The sequence below is a fragment of the Dermacentor variabilis genome, chromosome 1 (assembly GCF_050947875.1).
Source record: "Dermacentor variabilis isolate Ectoservices chromosome 1, ASM5094787v1, whole genome shotgun sequence".
NCBI classification, from domain to species: domain Eukaryota; kingdom Metazoa; phylum Arthropoda; class Arachnida; order Ixodida; family Ixodidae; genus Dermacentor; species Dermacentor variabilis.
In genome coordinates, this window is record NC_134568.1 from 154,012,670 (window position 1) to 154,034,071 (window position 21,402).

Genomic DNA, 21,402 nt, shown 5'->3' on the forward strand with positions numbered 1-21,402 from the left:
GGGGAGACTTGGATTAATGTCGTAGTCTGGTTCGGGAACCATGGTCGTCGGGGTAGATGCGGCGGAATCTGAGAGCACAAACGCATTACTGGTTTCCAGAATTTCCTCGATGTACGCGATTGTCATGCCCTTGTTGATGTGCTTGAACTCCTGGCTGAAGTTTGTCAGTAACACTTCAGTTTTCCCTCCATGCAGTCGCGCGATCCCTCTTGCGACGCAAATATCACGGTCTAGCAGTACACGTTGGTCACCCTCGATGACGCCTTCTACGTCGGCAGGTGTTTTGTTGCCGACGGAAATGACAATGCTGGAGCGAGGTGGGATGCTGACTTGACTTTCGAGCACGCTTAAGGAATGGTGACTACGAGAGCTCTCCGGCGGTATCGCTTGGTCTTCAGACAGGGTTATCGACTTCTACTTCAGGTCGATGACTGCGCCATGTTGGCTTAGGAAGTCCATGCCGAGAATGACGCCGCGTGAACATTGTTGGAGGATAACGAAAGTGGCAGGGTAAGTCCGGTCATCAACGGTAATTCTTGCCGTGCAGATTCCAGTCGGCGTAATGAGGTGTCCTCCAGCGGTCCGAATTTGGGGACCCTCCCATGCAGTCTTAACCTTCTTCAACTGGGCGGCCATGTGTCCACTCATTACGAAGTAATCGGCCCCTGTGTCCACTAAGGCGGTAACTGCGTGGCCGTCGAAAGCATGTCGAGGTCGGTGGTTCTTTGGCGTTGCAGTTAGGTCTCGGCGTCGGATCACAGCTGCATCGTGTTGAACTGAAGCTGGAACGTTGCGTCGTCGGGTCATCTTTCATCGTCGTATTCTTTGCTTCCAGACTTCGTCGGGACGGTGGCGTGTCGTTATGTCGCTGAGGTTGTTTCTTCGGTGTCTTCGTCAGCGGTGGAGGATCTTCGTCAGTTCGACGAACAGCAACCGCACCTCCATCGGTTGCTGCTTTTAGTTTTCCGCGAGGTCGTTCGCCAATCTGAGGCCGTGGCGCGTTAACGGCGAACCTTCAACGTCCCATCTCCCGGTATGGGCATCGGCGGTAGATGTGCCCAGCTTCTCCGCAGTGATAGCAAAGCAGACGGTGGTCGGGGGCGCGCCAAACGTCAGTCTTCCTTGGAATGCCGCGTGTGGTGACGGATTGGCGTGCTGGCGGCGGGGGTGGTGGTGGACGACGGAACTGTGTCGTCACTGGGCCTTGCCGTGGACGCGAAGGCGGAACGTGACGGCGGGCTACAGCGGCGTATGTCATCGCTTGCAGCTGAGGCTGCGGCGATTCCAGGGCTACTCCGAGTTGTTGTTGGAGCTCCTCACGTACGACGTCAGCAATCGAAGCCACTTGAGGCTGTGATGACGGGAACAGCTTGTGTAGCTCCACCCGCACGACCGCTCGGATAGTCTCGCGCAGGTCGTCGGTGGCCAGTGACTGAACCCCGGCGTAGCTTGTTGAATTTGTGCCGCAGTTGAATTGCCGGTTCCGCATTTCAAGTGTCTTCTCGATGCTAGTGGCCTCGCGAAGAAACTCGTCGACAGTCTTCGTTGGCTTCGCACCATACCGGCGAAAAGTTCCTCCTTTACACCGCGCATCAGTAGCTGAACTTTCTTTTCCTCGGACATTTCCGGGTCGGCGTGACGGAATATGCGGCTCATTTCTTCTGAAAAAAATCGCGGTGGTTTCATTAGGCAGCTGCACTCGGGTTTCTAGTAGTGTTTTGGCTCGTTCTCAGCGTACGACGCTTGTGAATGTCTGCAGGAAGCCGCTTCGGAAAAGGTCCGAGGTCGTTAAGGTGGCTTCTTTGTTCTTGAACCACGTCCTGGCAGCGTCTTCCAATGCGAAGAAGACATGTCGTAGTTTGTCGTTCCTGTTCCAGCTGTTAAATGCAGCGACCCTCTCATACGTCTCGAGCCAGGTTTCCGGGTCCTCGAATGTTGAACTGCGGAACGTCGGGGGCTCCCTGGGCTGCTGCAGCACGACCGGGGACTCTGGGGCTGCCATTGGGGTGGACTTGGTGGCAATGTTCCTGCTCGTCTCAGGTAGAAGTCCGTGCTCTGGGGGCAGTCCTTGCAGTCAGCAGCTAGCACGCTGGTCTTGGGCGATGTTGGTTTTGTCCTCAGGCTTCGGGCTTGGATCGCGGCTTTGCGGGGGCGTTCGGTACATGAATGCACAAGCACCTCCACCAGATGTCACGTGGTGGTGACATTGAAGAACACAGTAGCAATACTGTGAAAGACATAACTAACTTTTATTGGGCGAACCTGTGCCCACAAAAACAGGCTACACTTATAGCACAACGATAGCGGCGAACACGGTCGGCGATCGTCGAAATTCTGATCAGCGGGTCAAGCACTTTGGCTTTTATACAGCAGTCGACGAATGTTCCAGACTAATCGTTGGGAGCCGCATGCCTTCCACAAAGTTCTACACCATTCGAGTCACGCGATGAAATCAGATAACACAATGTTCGGCGACAACAGACAGCGGATAGAAGCATCGATAACTTTCCAGAAACTTCGGATAAATGCAGGTGCATCCCACACTGTGCGATAACATTTGTTAGGCGGCGAAACGTGGTCGCCCGATAAAGATAAGTGCACGTGTCAATATCATCATCTTTAACATGACATAAGGATGACAGCATAATCTGATGTAAAGTGGCTGCATGCCTTAACAATGAAGAACTTTTGTCAGAAATCAAGCAAAGGGTTCAGGCAACGTAAAAACACGCATTTAAGGCATTCCTTTCTGGAGGAGGTGCGTGTGTGCGCGCGTATATATGTATGTATGTATGTATGTATGTATGTATGTATGTATGTATGTATGTATGTATGTATGTATGTATGTATGTATGTCATAAGAAGCCTACAAAGGCACGGAGGACAACATAGGGGAAATTACTTGTACTTACTAATTGAGTTAAAGAACTGATAAATTAATGGAAACGAAAGTGGATGAAAAAATAACTCGCTGAAGGTGGGATATAAACTCATGTCTTTGCATAATGCGTGCGATGCTTTTACCACTTGAGCTACCATGGCACTATTTTCCCATCCACTTTCTGTGGTATTTATGTTTTACTACTAGAACTAACCCTGGGAGTGTTAGCCAACGCAACCACTCAAAAACCTTGGTGGCGGATGTGGAACATCCTCTCTGCCACAGGCATCATGAGTATGTGATCTTGGGTGACGGCAACTGGCCAACCAACTCATACATGCTACCTGAAAGCATCAATGTTACTGGATTCATGACCTGTGTACTGTAATGAACAAGATGAAAGGGAACCGAGGGGCCCGATTTTTGTTAATCATATCATAAGAAACCAACAACCAGACACCAAGGACAACATAGGGGAAATGACTTGTGCTTACTAACTGAAGCAAAGAAATGATAAATTAATGGAAATGAAAGTGGATGAAAAAAGAAGTGGCTGCATGTGGGATACGACCCCATGTCTTCACATTACGTGTGCAATGCTCTTACCAACTGAGCTACTGCGGTGCCATTTTACCATCCACTTGCTGGGGTATTTATGTTTGTACTACTAGAACTAACGCTGGGAGTATTAGCCAGCACCACTACTCACAAACCTTGGTGGTGGATGTGGAACTAATATATATATAGTCATACCTCGATAAATCGAACATGAATATACGGAATTATTGCGTATATCGAACACTTTCTATAGCACCAGGAAAATCGCATGCATTTAAAATTTTTTATTTCGAACAGGTTTGGACGTAAAATGGATATATCGAACTCCGCCACCCTGGACCATGTGCGCTCTGTTGACAGGCGGTGAGCTTTCCCGCAACACCCTCGAAGGTAGTGGTGGCACGATGAGCATTCCCGACTGCTGCGCACTATATCTGCCCACATCGATCGCGGTGAGGGTGCCATTTGAATGTAGCGGCGTTCGTGTGCGGCGGCTTGGCTAGTTCGACAACGTCAACGACGCATTGCACAACGTTGGCATTCCATTTGTTGCACTGGCTCCTCCTCGGTGCCATGCTCTCCACCTGCCGCGCCTCGCAAGGACTGGCGGTTTGCATCCACAAAGGCGGGCGACAGCGCACGCTCACTGGACTCACTCATAGATGCCTTAGCAGATGCCACTTAACACACTATTATTGACAGTGTTTCAGAATGCTTCGAATGACGGACGTAGAGATCGCAGCAGAAGTAGCAGCCAAACGAAGACGCTGCCAAGATTGATACCGCAAGTGCTGATGTTGCCCCACTAGCCGACTTCAACTGAGGCTATAGGCCGCTACTGCGGCGCAATAGAGGGCACTGGCCTATCGCTTGTGGATCGTTTACACTATGTTGAGGACTCCGTGTTTATGCATGCGGCTGCCAATAAGAAGCAGGCTACACTGCTGCAGTACTTTCAGCCAAATTAATACTTTGTGTGAAGCTTAAAGTGAGTATTTACTGCGACACGATTATGGCGCGATAGGGGATCCTTGTTCGGAGTGCGCGTTCGGTTGCGCTACGCGCGATTGGCCCAGGCCACACTGACATTGCGCGGCTGACCAAGTCAGCGCGGCCCAGGGTAATTGCGTGCGGTGCAATCGACCGTGAGCTCACGGCTAACGTAGTCGGCGCGAGCTATGTTAATTGTGCGCGGCCCAACCGAACATGTGCTCTGAACAACGATCCCTGATCGCGCCCTTGGTTCATTGATTGATTTGCAGAAGTTTTTGACGCATTTTTAATGTGATCTTATATATAGAATTCTGGCTATATTGAACTATTTCACGATCACCGCACTGTTCGATATATTTAGGTTCGACTGTGCATGCACGCACGCACACACGCACGTGCGCGCACACACACACACACACACACACGCACGCACGCATGCGCGCGCGCACACACACACACACACACACACACAGAAAGAGAGAGAGATGAAGGAGGGATGCATTGGTAGTGGCTGGTGGAGAAGCGCCCTCCGAAATAAGTATTAAATAAATGTATTAAATAAATAAATAAAGATCAGTTATGTCCTGACATACCTTGGTCAAAGCAAACATGAACTGTGATGCCATCCTTGGTGTCAGCAAGGATCTGGAGCGTGTACGTAGCACAGACACCCTGAAACTCATTTTGCTGGGCAGCAAACAGGGCCAGCTGGTGTAGTACCTGCACCAGCTGCTCGAACTGTGGCTCACTTGGGCTTGCTGGCACAGCATGTAGGCCTCCTGCAGCATGACCCGGTTGACAACGCACAGTGAGGGCCACTGCCATTTGGCTGCATACAATAGTACATCAATGTCTAGCTGTGCTGCTCAAGCTCGAAAAACATGAGCAGCGTCTGTAGAAAATCAAGTAGACATTAAAAAAAGACAGAACAGGAGGCAAAAAGGCTGCAAAACAGAATATGTGCTAGCAAGTGCTGAGCCACAGAAAGAAATATAGTACGACTTGACAGGACCGATTCTGAGTTAATAACTGCTTGCTTTGTGGCTAAAGTAACATTTTACAATATACAGTGTTTTCTTAAGGGTAAGAGTCACATTATATGGGAAATATTGAAGCAAACAGCTTACTTTTGTGGCTAAAATAGTGTTACAAGGGTTTTTACCTGGAGGCTGTTGCAGCCCAGCCAGCCTAACTAGAAATTGGAAGATAAGCTAAAATTGTGGTCACAGACAGAGATAGTCTATGAGCCGTACTGCAATTCCCTTAATTTGGAAAGTGAGAAGACTAACAAGTATTAGCGTTTACTAAGAACGATCTAAAATCTAAATCATGTTTCACCAGGTAAAAAAAAAAACATTAAGTACGTAGACTCATATAACGGCCATGGTCATGTAAGAGCGGCACCCTCAACAACAGCAAAAAAAAAAAAAAAAAAAAAAAAACACAGCAATAAAAACCTGGAAAAGGCATCTTTATGTGTTACTAGTGTAAGATGCATAACTACATTTAGGAAGTAAAAAGCATAAGCTTAATGAAGGAAGTAACAAACAAACAATAGCCACATTAAGACACAACTATAATCATACGTATGCATGCTGTTTACCTGCCAGTCCAATACTCTGCTTCAGCCTATGCAAGTTCATACGGTAGTTTCGTTTTGTGAACACAAACACATTATCATGAAGAAATATGCTGAACTATTAAAAGAAGAAAAGTGAATTTATGGTTGTCTTCTTGCAAAAATTCCTGGAAAAATAGAAAATTATGCAGATCCCACGCACTGTTGGAATCTATGTAAGCGAAGCTTTCCATGCTGGATGCTTCGATTGACGATAATTAGTGGTGATGTTGATGCCTAAAGCTTAATTTCTTCAACGTTTAGGCTAACAAGAGGGTGGTGAGTTGATGTTAAACATTACCTTGCGTGCACCACTGCTGTTTGTCTGCATAGTACACAGAACACACAGGGAGAGGTGTTTGCATGAGGCATTGTTGAGCGCCATATTTTATAACCTCCGTGAGGGTTGAGCATTGTCACTGCCTCACATGGCAGTCGCACTGTATGGGGCTGTATGTGCCAAAACCACACTCGGATTAAGAGGGAAGCCGTAGTGGCGGACTCCGAATTAATTTTGACACTGTGATGTTCTTAAACGTGTCCAAAATCTAAGTACATGTGAATTTTCTATTTCAACCCCGTCGAACTGCGGCTGCTGCGATTGGGATAAAATCCACGACCTCTAGCAATACCATAGCCACAAAGCTACTGTGGCGAGCACAGAAGTGTTGATTTGAGTGTCTCCTGGACCCTACGGTGCGCTTTAATTAATGCGGCTCTGCTTCTGCATGCCCTGCATCAGTTAGCCGCTTTACATATTTGCATAAAATTTATTTTTCAGAAATAGCAGCAACGTACTGTACCATACCTTGAACTTAAGCTTATCCTGTTTCCCCGCAACAGCTGTCGTATAGCAGTGGGGTTTCTTTGCCTTCTCACAACACCTCCCCCCTCTCTTATATGGGAACTGTCTGTTCTCCTCTTCTCTACATTAGTAGAAAGGGAAGCGTTGTAGTTTCTGCAGTGCTTCTGAGGGGAGTCAGCCACGGATAATAACAGCTGTCAAGCATCTAATGTGGCGACTGCCAGGGAGTTCCAGAGGGCATTGTGCGCATTCGACACAGAGGAACGAGCGAGAGCAAAGCAAAGCAAAGAAAAGAAAAGCAAGCAAGCAAGCCAAGAAAAGCAAAGCAAGCAAGCAGCTCGAAGGAAAAGGCAAAGAAAGCTTCACTTTAATATGCAGATCCCTGCCCTGTAGGAACCAATGTTATACGGAGCATTTCGCAAGTATATTTGACTATACAGGATCATTATGTTGGTGTCCTGCAAAGCGTTACCACAGAGACCAACATGTTTCTGTACAGTGAACAATCGTGTGTGTGTGACGCAAAAGTCTGTAATGACGGCAGCAGTATGTTGACAACGACAATATGATGACGGCGATGGCATGATGATTGATTTATTCAGTGTCTACCAAGTTGATATTTTCAAATTCCCTGAGTTTCCCAGGTTTCTTTTGAGTGCCTTTGCAAAATTCCCCGAGTGACAAAGAACTTTGTTTTATGTCAAGATGGGCTGACACCATGTCGCTAGATGCTGTCACTCTCTAGCAAGCAATTAAAAAATTTAAAGATAAAGCAACCTAATCGAGTTTGAATAATAAGGAGTGGTGTTTATTTTATTCAAAATAGAAAATTGAAGTGAGCGGATAGTAAAATGCAAAGCATAAATATCTTCGAAAAGAAAAATGATAAAGGCCATTACAAATCGAGTGGAACATTTTCAAATACGAATAAAAAGAGATGCATAAAGAAGTAAATATTTTCGAAAATGAGCTATTCCTATCAACTGATAGCAAGATCATTGGTATTAGGCCCTAACTGTCACAAGAGAGATTTTCTCAGTAGCTGTTCTCACTCAACCTCAACTGTTCTCACATACTCTCAGACCATGTACAATGCCTCCGTTTTGCGTTTCACTGCTTTCAAGAGTTTATTTTGGTCTGGATTAGGGTCACCTGCATCTCTGCATCAGCCGACACTTTGCCTTTTGAGCTCAAGCTCGTTCAAAGAAGAGGCGGCACAGTTTCTTTCCCGGTCATTTCTGTTCTCGTCCTCGTTCAGCCGCGCGTTCGCCCCACGGACCCTTTCAAGCATCCTCTGGGTCAGTCGTACAGTCAAAGTCCGATTTTTAGGACTCCCTAGGGGCCATGAAAAGATCTGAAAAATCGAATTGGACAGTCCGAAAAAATGAATGCATGTCTTTTACCGCCCTTAAGGGCTCGTCCGAAAAAGCTCTGAAGGCCTGCCAGTACATTTATTTGGCATACCGATGCTCGTACTGTGACCGAAGACGGCGGGTGCACGCGTGTATAATCGTGAAATAAGTACCGTGTCCCGTAACAATTGCCCCTTCCCACGCTTGTTGAGCTTCACCGCAATACCTCACGTACGCTTCATCGCGTGTCATCGCTGTGCTGAGGCAAAGCTGCCTTTCAGGAACCGACATTATGCAACGCGGCGTGCTTTCTAAGCTTCGAAGCCAATCGTGAGGATTACAGAGGCGGAGTTGGTACCACTGCTGACAGTGGTGCACTTTTTTAAATGAAAAACACGGTCCCAAAAGGCAAGAACCTTAATAGCGAAGGTCGAAGTAGCTTGCTGCAGTGGCGGCTACGGCTGCCAGCAGATCTGCGTGTGAAAGCGCTGGTTTGAGGCGGCGAGATAATCAAAACGGGCTTTTATTAATGCCGTTTAGGGCCTACAGTCGCGGCAGAAGGTCTGGAAAATCAGATGGCGAAGGGTTCTTGTGTCTGAAATTACAGACGTTCCTATACACTGACTATGGGACACGTGGTGGTGCCGCGAAACCGTCCGCATTATCGGACATTTCCCAAAAATCGGGCGTCCGGAAAATCGGTTGTTGACTATACACTGGCAACTCCTCCAGCCGACGACACGGCGTCAGGGACAATTCATTGCAGTAGAGCGACTTTCGTTCCCTTTCAATAAAATGACAGCTAATTTTCCCTGATTGAAGCACAAATTCCCTGAGTATTTCTGGACTATTCAAAATCCTTGAGAATTCCCGGTTTTCTCGGTTGGTAGACACCTTGTTTACTGTACTTCGGCAAAGAAACATTACAACCTGTTCCATTGAACCCAGGGGCAGTACAACGCCACTTAGCATCTCAAAGGACTAGCATCCACGAGCAAAGAATGGAGGAAACTGCAGCACTGTCGATTTTTTTTAAGCAACTTGATGCTATGCGATGTGACGCACACAAAGGATGGTAGTTAGCTTGACAGCTATTCGCACATTCCATTTCTGTATTCATAGGCTCCGACTACGGGGAGGCTCCGGGGCCCTATCCCCCTCCGGAGTTTTCCGGTGGGAGGGGGGCACAGCCCCCTCCGGCGATGCCGAAGCCTCCCCCACCCTGACGTGTCATTTCCAGAGTGTTTTCACCCACATCATTTGAGGTTTCTTTTAACGTGCCTCGACCTTTCCGCTTAAAATTTTATTGTGGCTAATGCTTACTGCATCATCGTTGGCGCGAACGTGCATGGATTTTAATTTATATTTTCCTCTATTTCTGCAAATCCTGACAATAGGAAAACAAGTGCATTAGAAGTACCAGCTGCAGCTACCTGATCCATATGTTCTCACTTCAACACTGTTTTACATTTCCACTGTAAACACCATGCACATACACAATATATTTAACTATATACACAGGACAAAGTTTATTACATTTTTAAAGAGAAGGAGGTAGCCAATTAACAATTATTTCTAAAGGTATGGATAGCTTATGCTTAGAGATAGAATGTGTTGCTGTATGTTCACCTCGCTTCAAAATGCTTTGCATGCTTTTTTGACCCTGAAAAAGCCTGCAGACTTTAGTGACCCCTTTGGCAGAGTCTTATTAACAGCGTGTGAAATGCATGTGAATGATATTGTCATGGATGAGATGGATTTATTTACAAGATGATTGAGGGGGCATAGAGATGAGATCGCAGGCAGTCGGGCATTTTCTACACCAGGTGCAGTTCTTCCATCTCCTCTTCTTCAGCTCCACCATGCAGCGTAACATCTTCCTCCGGCGCAGACAAAGCTCGCCGAGCAAGTTAGGGAACCGCATAATTGGCACTTCTCGATTCAGGAACCCATGATGGTAGTGCTTCAGGCGGGCCACATGAACCACTGGAGTTTTCTGCGACCAGCGATTATTGGCAGTTAGTTTGACGATGATGTAGTCGACGCCACTTAATCGGCTGAGTATCACGAATGGACCGCTGTACGCCGAGATGAACCGTAACCCCCACATCTACTACACATTGGACAATCACCGCCAGTCAACAAAAACCTACGTGTACCATAAGTGTGCCCTATTCTGAGACGACAGAATAGGACATCACTTCGTCTGGACTGGTCAGTGATGGCCAGTATCCTAAATGTGGCTTAACTACGTGGAGCTTATTAAGGATTTCAGAGTCCCACTCATGCTGCCAGTAGGTTTTCGGTTTTTTCCGCAAGTATGGCTTTAGGTCTGAGACTAGAACGGCTACGGACATGTTGCAAGCTTTCGTGTCTAAGGAGGTAGCAATTCAGTCTGCCAGGACATTACCCTCAATAGTTTTGTGTCCAGACACCCAGCATACTGTTACATGTTGGCCAGAGGCATAAATAGTACAGAGGAGAGAGAAAAGATCTGCAATGACTGGATTTCTGTGGTTGCAGCATGACATCAATGTTTTTACAATGCTTAATGAGTCTCAATATATGACTGCCTTATGTAGTTTTAACCGTTTGATGTGTTTCGCAGTCGACCATAGTGCATACGCCTCTGCTGTAAAGATGTTTGTGTGAGGGTGAAGAACATTGGTCTCCGAAGAGGATGGGCCGAAGGCTGCATATGACACCCCAGCATGCGATTTAGACGCATCTGTGTAATTTTCTGGCCACGAGTATTTAAACTGCAATTCCACAAAATGCATATGAATGTGGGCCTCAGGAGCGTGCTTCATTACCTCCACAAATGACGTGCCACAGTCAATGATGTGCCACAACCACGGCGCAAATGGCTTGGCAGAAGCCATTAGACGATTTTCATGAATAGGAACATGTACATATCCTCGCTCAGCTTTCTCACACGGATCGAGAATGGCTCTCTGGCTGTAGGTTTGTTATGATAGAGCGTTGCAGAGGTCATATCGTTTATGGTGGGATAACAAGGATGTTTTTTGTTAGCATGTACTTTCAGAAAATAATTAAAAGTAGAATATGACCACTGCAGATCAAGGGACCATTCATTCGATTCGACATAGAGGCTTTCAATCGGACTCATCCTAAAGGCACCGGTGGCGAGGCGGATTTCGCTCCGCACATCCGACATGCCAGTGTTCACAATTCTGCACAGTTTCAATACTTTTTCAATGTAAGTTGTGCCTATTTCTCCGGGCAACTGTTCTCTACGCGAAAGTGTATGCTCAGCCTTCTTTCATTTTGCAAGTAGGTCTCCGAAGCGACTCTTGATTTCGTCAATGAACCTTTCCCACATTGTCACCGTGCTTTCATTATCATCGAACCAGGGAAGTGCGGTTCCAGTGAGAAAGAAAACGATGTTAGCAAGTCGCGTTGTTGCGTTCCATCCATTGTGACTGCTTACCCTTCGATAATACGCCAGCCAGTCCTCGACATCCTTATCTGCTTTTCCGGAAAAGGTGCGCGGTTCTTTTTGAGGGATCCAGCAGATGACTTGCCTTGGGCACTCACTGTCATCATGCATGCTTGTGTCATGGCTGCCGCCAGCTGCTTGTGGTTCCTTCATGCCGTGTCTTCAGGCAGTAGTCCGAGCAAGCGCTGGCTTGTCCAGGTTGTCCAGAGGGATTACCCAGCACCGTCCACCAAAGTTGTTACGGATGAGATTGATTTATCTACAAGACGATCGAGGGGGTGTAGAGACGAGATCGTAGGGAGTTGGGCATTTTCTACACTGCGCACACTTCTTCCATCTCCTCTTTTTCGGCTCTGCCACGTAGCGTAACAATATGTGTCTTAGTATGACTTCTCTTTCCAGTAAGCAAAACTAATGACTCATTAAAAAACAGTTCTAATAATTTACAACATTTATTAGGGATGGAAATATTGTCACTTGCATGCAGAGGTCATAAGTATAAGCAGCTCAGCCAGGGCCTGTCCAATTAACTATCATGCACGAAGATAAAAAAAAAACAATGTGTTACTCGAAGAAAACCTAGTGTATATTGTTTCCAGTACAGTGGAGTAGCTGCTAGTAAATTCTTGATACTGAGATTTAATTAGGTAATTCTAATTAATTATTTAACTTGAGACATACTATCATAATTATCAAAGTGTCCATGAGGCATTTGTAGGCACAGGCAAGGGACGTCTAACAGCGGTATTTTCAGTGACGCACTATTTGCGTACTATTTGCAAAATATGGCGAATACCATGTGATTGCGCTCCCACCCGAACAGACTCCTGCTGAGTTAGCCAGAACGAAATGAAGGAAATAAAGAAAAAAAAATCACCACCCAAGCACTCCGTACATATGGTTAACCAGCGAAGCTGAAACGTGCAGCCCCTGTGTTTATCACTGGGTTAATCCCGACAGTTCCTTGAATGATGGCTTGGTAGGCTGCCAGATCCTCAGTACGCAGTTGCTGCTTGCGCTCACCTGCACTAGCCTGTTCTTGTGCCCGGGCTGCAGCATCAGGATGGAATAGACTTGGCTGCGACGGAGAGCAACGACGTTACTACTGGTGCAGCCAATCATGCGCCTCTCTTTCGCTGTTTTTGTGTGCATACGCACGAGGTTGCGCCGGAGGAGTTTTCGGCGTACAGGCGACAAATGGACGGACGAATCAGCCAGCCATATACAGTTTCACTGTAAAACATTGTGATCGAGCTAGTGGTTTATCTGCCACGCCTCAGCCGAAGCAACATGTTGTGTTTGGTGTTGGAAACAAGCTGTGGTAGATGTTGTCTTAGCGTAGATAAAGTGCACGGATGGTTCTTTTTTGTTTTTACACCAAACCTATTATCACAAAAGCGAATTGACGTCAGTGTGAATGTTCAAAAGTGCATTTTGTTTCGTCCCAGTCACCATGTCTTTCTCTAATGAGCAGAAGGTAAAAGTGATCCTTGCCTTGGCAGCTGCAAATGACAACAAGAGGAAGGCCGCAAATATATATCAGTCATGGAAGTGTGGCAGTAGACCAAATGCGTCAACTATCATCAGAAATTATGAAAACATGAGAAAAACTGGCAGATTCAAGAAACAGTGGTGGAGGACGCCAGCATGGAGTCCTAGCCTATGCACGGATGTTCTAGCATTTATGGCCTCAAACCCTCATGCTAACGTGTGGGGACATGGCCGCCCTGGTCATCATCATCATCATCAGCCTGGTTGCGCCCACTGCAGGGCAAAGGCCTCTCCCATACATCTCCAACAACCCCGGTCATGTACTAATTGTGGCCATGTCGTCCCTGCAAACTTCTTAATCTCATCCGCCCACCTAACTTTCTGCCGCCCCCTGCTACGCTTCCCTTCCCTTGGAATCCAGTCCGTAACCCTTAATGACCATCGGTTATCTTCCCTCCTCATTACATGTCCTGCCCATGCCCCCCCCCCCATTTCTTTTTCTTGATTTCAACTAAGATGTCATTAACTCGCGTTTGTTCCCTCACCCAATCTGCTCTTTTCTTATCCCTTAACGTTACACCTATCATCCTTCTTTCCATAGCTCGTTGCGTCGTCCTCAATTTAAGTAGAACCCTTTTCGTAAGCCTCCAGGTTTCTGTCTCGTAGGTGAGTACTGGTAAGACACAGCTATTATACACTTTTCTCTTGAGGGATAATGGCAACCTGCTGTTCATGATCTGAGAATGCCTGCCAAATGCACCCCAGCCCATTCTTATTCTTCTGATTATTTCCGTCTCATGATCCGGATCCGCTGTTACCACCTGCCCTAAGTAGATGTATTCCCTTACCACTTCCAGTGCCTCGCTACCTATTGTAAATTGCTGCTCTCTTCCGAGACTGTTAAATATTACTTTAGTTTTCTGCAAATTAATTTTTAGACTCACTCTTCTGCTTTGCCTCTCCAGGTCAGTGAGCATGCAGTGCAATTGGTCCCCTGAGTTACTAAGCAAGGCAATATCATCAGCGAATCTCAAGTTACTAAGGTATTCTCCATTAACTTTTATCCCCAATTATTCCCAATCCAGGTCTCTGAATACCTCCAGTAAACACGCTGTGAATAGCATTGGAGAGATCGTATCTCCCTGCCTGACGCCTCTCTTTATTGGGATTTTGTTCTTTCTTTATGGAGGACTACGGTGGCTGTGGAGCCGCTATAGATATCTTTCAATATTTTTACATACGGCTCGTCTACACCCTGATTCCGTAATGGCTCCATGACTGCTGAGGTTTCGAAAGAATCAAACGCTTTCTCGTAATCAATGAAAGCTACGTATAAGGGTTGGTTATAAGGGTATATATAAGGGCCGCCCTGGTACCAATTTCCAAGTCATCAGTTTGAAGGATTCTAAACGACGGCCTTTCACCCGTACCACCTTAACCAGCACAAATGCTTGGAAGATAGGGACTTGTAGAATCGTCTAGATTTCTCGAATTGGGTCCTTACAAAAGCCAATGAGTCAACGGACTTTTTGAGCAACATCACGGGCACAGATGAAGCCAATTTTCACACAAACGCCCAGGTAAATTTGCATAATGCACACTATCGGAATGACTGCAATGCACACTGGGTAAAGCGCAATCGACACCAGTACCAGTGGTCATTCAACGTGGGGTGTGGAATTTATGCTGGTGCTATAATCAGTCCCATCTTCTTCCATCACACACTGATTGGACAGCGGAATGTGGATGAAATCTTTGAAGGAGTGGTGGATGAGTTTCTCAGCCAACTCCCATTGTCACGTCTTCCACTTCTGTGGTATTAGCAACATGGAGCACCAGCACACAGCAGCAGCCAAGCACGAAACCGGCTGGATGAGACTTTTCATGTGCAATAGAGTAGAAAGCATGGGCCTGTAAACTGGCCGGCTAGCTCACCTGACCTCTTTGCACTCGATTTCTTTCTTTGGGGTTACATGAAAGATCACGCTTACATGATCGAGACGGACATCAGGTTACCTCAAGACAAGGATAACGGAGGTCTGCCATAGAATTCGAGCGTCAGTCATCAAGAAAGCCACTGAAGATGTGATAAAGCGGACTCAGTACTGCGTATCTGTAGGAGACCTATTCGAACACGTCCTCTAGGCAGCAGCTGGTGTTCAACGGCGCTTTCGAATTCATAGATAATAAGGGCACAGTGAAATCTGATGTTTTTTTTTTGTGTGTGTTTGTTTTTTGTGCAGGCGTCCCTATTGCCAATTCGGCTCATTTAGAAGTGGCTATTTACTTTCTTGAATGCATTGGTTTTGCCCTTTCTCAACACGTGGGCCGCTTCCCGGTCTGTTTATTTCACTTTTATTTTATGGCATGAACCTGTTTTTGCAGCATGTATACACTCTTGTGAAAACTAAAACCGTCCCTTTAGTTTGGCTTTGGTCTGAAGCAAGTTTCTGGCCTGAAATATAGCTGCGCACATTCTGTCGATGCGGTATGAACAAAGCCAGGATTTTGAAACATGCTATGCCTATTACATTGCTTTTTGTGTTTTGTGCGTGGTCAGAGCGGCGTTTTGGACGCATTACCAAGGGGATTTTGTTATCAACGTGATCAGTAGGCCTTGAGAGAGAGAGAGTAAAACATCTTTATTAATAATATTTGAATGGCGAGAGCAGTGTGGGAGGAACCCTCAGTCCAGGGTCCCTAAGATGATTTCGGCGATGTTTCGAGCCCGTTGTATCACTGCTCGGAGGACCTCGGGAGATCCGTCGCAGAGGGCATCATCCCACAGCTCTTTGTTGCGTAGGGGGTAAAGGAGAGTTGGCAAGGGAGGAAAGAGGTTTGCAGTGCACTCAATCGTGACGTGGAAGATTGTGGGCGAGCTGCCACAGCCAGGGCAACGATCTGCATAACAGTGTGGGTAGAATTTATTGAGAGAGACAAGATTAGGAAAAGTTGCGGTTTGTAACTGGCGTAATGCCACTGCTTCCTCCCGCGAGAAGGACGGCGGTGGTGCGGCGTGGGTGCGACGAATGCGTGTATAATGATGGAGTATGTCTTTATAACGGAGCAAGGGATCCCCCCACTCTGAACTAGTCGCCTCACCACGCCGAGTCGCCCGGAGGGAAATTTCTCGGGCAACCGCATGTGCGCGTTCGTTACCCGGCAGCGAGGTATGACCAGAAATCCAGAGTAAGTGGATGCGGGGAGGTGTGGTTAGTGTATTTTGCGGGATCTGTTTGAGAATTTGGTGCGCCACTCTCGGGATGCCATGTCCTGATAGGAACGCCCGGCATGCCTGTTGCGAGTCCGTCAATATATACACTTCCTCAGGAACACGGATGGCGTATCGAATTGCAAGAGCAACACCGAGAATTTCTCCGTAAGCGGCATTTGTTCCGCGCATTGCAGCAGAGTCTCTCAGGGATTCGGTGCCATCCAAAACTACCGTGGTATAGCCCTCTTGAGTGCGTGATGTGTCCGTGTATAAAGTGCGTGTTTCCGGGATGTTTGCAAGCATGCGGCCAATGTATCGTACACGGGCTTTGCGCCGCCCTTTGTCATGCTCGGGGTGCATATTACGTGGCAATGGATGAATACTTAGTGCTTGGCGTATCGCTGACGACAAGATCGTTGGACGGGTTTCAGACTCAAGGGGTGGGACAGAGTATCCTAGCCGTGTGAGAAGATGGCGGCCAGTAGGAGTGAGTAGGAGGCGCTGGCGATGGCTGACCCAATGTGCCTCTAGCAGCTCGCCTAGTGTGTTATGTGTCCCTAAGTTAAGGAGACGGTGTGTGGAAGTATAGTTCGGGAGGCCATGGGCCAGCTTCGTCGCTTTGCGAATCATTGCGTCTATGCGAAGTTGTTGCGCTTGGGTCAACCGCTGAAATGGGAGATGGTATGTAAGGCGGCTGATCACGCATGCCTCCACCAAGCGCAGCAGGTCCTCTTCTCGAAGGCCCGAGCGCCTGTTGGAGACCCTCCGGATCATGGCCAGAATTTGCTCAATCTGTCTGCATAGAAGGGAAACAGTGTAGTTTGACCTGCCATCCGCTTGGATGTGTAGGCCGAGGATACGAGCACAATCAACCTGTGGTGTCGGTGTGCCATCCACGTGCACAGTGATAGGGGGAGTAGAGGAACGGCTTTGGGAGCGAATGATTATGAGCTCCGACTTTTCCGGAGCGCATCTTAAGCCGCATTTTCTCGCGTACTCGGAAACTGTATCGACTGCTTGCTGCAGTTGGTCCTGGATGGCTCCGTCGGAACCCCGTGTCGACCAGATAGTAATGTCGTCCGCATAAATAGCGTGGGCGACATCAGGGATCTGGTCGAGTAGTCGGGGGAGCCCTGTGAGCGCGATATTGAATAAAGTAGGGGAAAGAACTGAGCCCTGGGGTGTCCCACGTCCTACAAGGCGAATCGTACCGGATCGATGCGGTCCCATTCCTACGGTGGCTGTGCGATCTCAAAGAAATGCGCGGATATAGCTGTACATACGAATTCCACAGTGTGAATGTGCAACATTGCGAAGGATGAGGTCATGTTCAACATTATCGAATGCCCCTTTTAGGTCTAAGGCGATGAGTGCTCTCGTTTGGGCGGACGACGGAGGTCCTATGACTTCCTCCCGCAATTGTAAAAGCACATCTTTGGCAGACAGATGAGCCCGATATCCGAATTGAGAGTTAGAAAAGAATGATTTTTCTTCGAGGAAGGGCTGCAGATGCCGCAAGAGTACATGCTCCATGAGCTTACCAATGCAGGATGTTAGGGAGATGGGTCGTAAGTTTTCAACCTTAACGGGCTTGCCCGGTTTGGGGATCAGTGTGATGTCGGCGTGTCGCCATGCTTGGGGAAGTATGCCCTTGCGCCAGCAATCATTGAAGATATGGGTGAGGTGGTTAATATCCGCGTCACTGAGGTTACGAAGGGTGGCGAATCGGATGTGGTCGGCTCCCGGTGCCGTGTTGCGGCGTAGGTCTTGTAGGACCACCCGCACCTCGTCAGATGTGATGTCCGCATCTATCAATTCGTTCGCCTCGCCTACATAAGGATAGTCAGGGTACTGCGGCGGCGGGCCTGTGGGTATGAAATGCTTCTCTAGCTCTCTGAGGAGTGTCGAGACATCGTCCCTGTACTCGTGCATTAGGATGTGCAGCTGTTGAAATGTTTTTCCCTTTGTTGTGGCGGGATCTGTGAGTGAGCGAAGGATTGACCACGTTTTTGCTGTGCTCAATGTGCCTGAGAGGCGATCGCAAAATCCTCGCCAGTTATTCCTCGTAAGGATCTCTGCATACTCCTGAGATTCCCGTGTAATTTGATCTATACATTTCCTAAGTTTGCGGTTGAGGCGTTGTCGTTTCCATCGTCGTGTCAACCCTCTGCGGGCGTTCCAAAGATGAAGTAAATGCGGGTCTATGTCTGGTGTCTCGGTTGTGGTGCGCAATGTGCTTGTGGTGGCCTCTAGATCTTGTGCGAGAGAGTCAAGCCAGCGTTCGTACCCTTGGCGCTCAGGTGGGTCCTGGCGACGTTTCCTGAATTTCGCCCAATCCGTTATACGCACATTTCACTCGGACCTGCGCGCACCCCGTAATGACAAGGTGGTCGCCACAATGTAGTGGTCACTACCAAGGTGCTCCTCTAAAGGCCCGTGCGCAACGACTGGGCCAGTATTGCGCACGAAGGTAAGGTCAGGGCAGGTGTCACGAGATACGCTGTTGCCCATCCGAGTGGGGTGCTCTGGGTCGGTAAGGAGTGTGTATCTCATGTTACAGATGGAATTCCATAAGCGGGTCCCTTTAGCCTGCGATTTAACGTAACCCCATGCAGTATGCGGAGCGTTAAAGTCGCCGGCCACCACACAAACCCGTCCAAACCTACCAAATTCTGTTAGTAGGTGCTGAAAACAGTGCGTTTGCGAACGGGGGGAACTGTATGCATTGAGTATAAACAGACTCTCGCTGCATTTACCTTGCGTAATTATTTCCAATATTTGGTGAGGAATGTCAATGTTAGTGGTATGCATGCGACATGTAACATGTTTCGAAACTAAGGCTCCCACAAGAGGAGAGACACCCGAGAGCGTGCTGTGAGACGGATAATAAGTGTGACGTAGAGAGGTAGGAATAGCTGCAAAGCCGCGAAACTTGTTGGTGCTCCTTCCATACCATTATCAAGCTGATGCGCTGTCTCTTCGGGTTTGCGACAGGCAATGCAATTGCTTTCAATCAGCTTATTGAGGGTGCTGATTTATGATGCGGGTGGGAGCGCAGTCACGTGGTATTTTTTATATTTCGTGAGGTTTGTTTGCCAGTCTGAAAAAACTGCACACAATTAGTACGCTGCTGAAAACACAGCAGTTCGATGCCATTTGGGGGTGCCTGGGGGTGCCTACAAATGCCTCAATGACATTTTGATAACTCGGACACAGTATTTATCGAATTAGATAATTAATTGCAATTGCCAAATTAAATTTCAGGAACGAGAGGTGGCTACTCCACTGTACTGGAAACCATATACACTAGGTTTTCCTTGTGTGTACAACTGTGCTTTTTTTATGGCTTGGTGCATGATAGTTGGGGCACCCTGTATAATTCACTCAGTAACCAAAATGAGGCCAAGCCAGATTCATTCGAAATCAGAATCAACAGCAGTCACGCACAGGAGCGCTTATACTTGGACTCACAGAAAAAGAAAAAAAGAAGGCAGAAAGAGGTTGCAGTTTTGCCAGAAAGGTGAAGCAGTATTAGTGGTAGCCAGGTATGCGACAATTACACGAAGATTACACAACCGAGAGGACTCGGGCTGTGAAATTGAACTGTTTCCTATTATGAGGTCTTATAAATTATTATATAAGGCCGTCACTTCAGTGATGAACTTTTCGAGGTCACATGAAGCTTCTTCAAGTGCAAATATTATGTGTGTGTATGTATATATATATACACAGTGGAACCCCGATTATACGACTTTCTCGGCACCGCGAAAAAGCGTCGTAAAATGCGGGCATCGTAAAATTTGAAAATAAATGATGCCTATAGAAATACTATTTATTTCGTGGGACGGATTTACGAGAAACTTCAATGTAAACTACTAACATACTCTGCAGGGCTTGGAAACCCAAATTACCAAAAAAGTAAATGCGATAAGAATTAATGCTGCAGTACAGGTATCAATCATGCTTTATTCAAACGAACCTTTACGGCAGTCCACTGCCGACTGCCACAATTCCCACTAGCGGGCGCGAACTTTATAAAAAGTCGGTAAGTTTCTTTTGGACCTTGTTTGATCCGTGAACTAAGAGCTTTCACTCGAGTTGGGCAACGTCCAAAAGGAGGTCCTCTGCGGCGTTGCATGAACAGATGAAGTTCCGGATGCCGTCTATGTGCCGTAGCACCTTGGCGAACGTGGTAGGCACAGGCACGGCATCTGTGGCGCCGTCGTTGTCCTCGTCCGGTGTCGCAGCGGTGTCGGCACTAGGCAAAGCCTCCTCGATGGCGTCATCCAGCAACACTTTGCCGCAGATCGCAACGTTTTCGTCGGCCTTGACGTACTCAGCGAAGGTCGTGGTGAGGTTTAAACCCTCGAAATTGTCGTCGGCGAAGCCTGCATCGGCCTCATGTAGCATCGAGGTCCTTGTGTCCCCAGCAGTGGAGGCAGTCTCTTGCTTAAAGCCACAGTGCTTGAACGAGTTACCGATTGTGCTTCGCAAGACTGCGTTCCACGAACTGGCAATAAAATGCATGGCGTCGAGCACGGTGATCTTTTTTCCCGACTCGCTGCGCTCCACAGCCGCCAGCCGACGCTGCACTAACCGCTTCCGGTACCCTTGCTTGACGCACTTAATGATGCTGGCATCCAGTGGCTGCAGCCGGCTGGTGCAGTTGGGCAGAAAACACGTGTGATAAACCTAGGCTAGGCCTCTCCGCGCTACCTTGTTGGTGATCTGCTGCTGGGAAACTGGAAGGAGAGAAACGCTTCCCCAACGCGATGAGAGGCGATGCCGCTGAGAAGAGAGGGAGAAAGTGATTGTGGAGAAGAAAAGGCGCTATTTCAGCACAGCAGGCGTCGCGGGCAGCTGATGGTGGGGGGAGAGAGAAACGCTTTCCCAAAGCGACGAGAGGCGACGCCACCGAGAAGAGAGGGAGAAAGTGATTGCGGAGAAGAAAAGGCACTATTTCAGCACACAGAGCGTCGGGGGCGGCTGCTGGTGGGGGAGAGAGCAAAGAGACCCGCGGCACTTTTCTT

The 21,402-nt window shown here is 47.8% G+C and overlaps 1 protein-coding gene across 2 annotated transcripts in view; it reads right to left on the minus strand.

Moving 5' to 3' along the window:
• LOC142586936 (stomatin-like protein 1) overlaps positions 1-21,402 on the minus strand; it is a 92,155-nt gene that overhangs the window by 9,737 nt on the left and 61,016 nt on the right. Inside the window, exon 8 of one of the 2 annotated variants that reach the window (XM_075697814.1) lies at positions 5,026-5,211. In XM_075697814.1, coding sequence (XP_075553929.1) covers positions 5,026-5,211 — 186 coding nt within the window. Of the gene's footprint in view, positions 1-5,025; positions 5,262-21,402 lie in introns of both variants that reach the window. The other variant, XM_075697819.1, reaches the window with a different exon arrangement.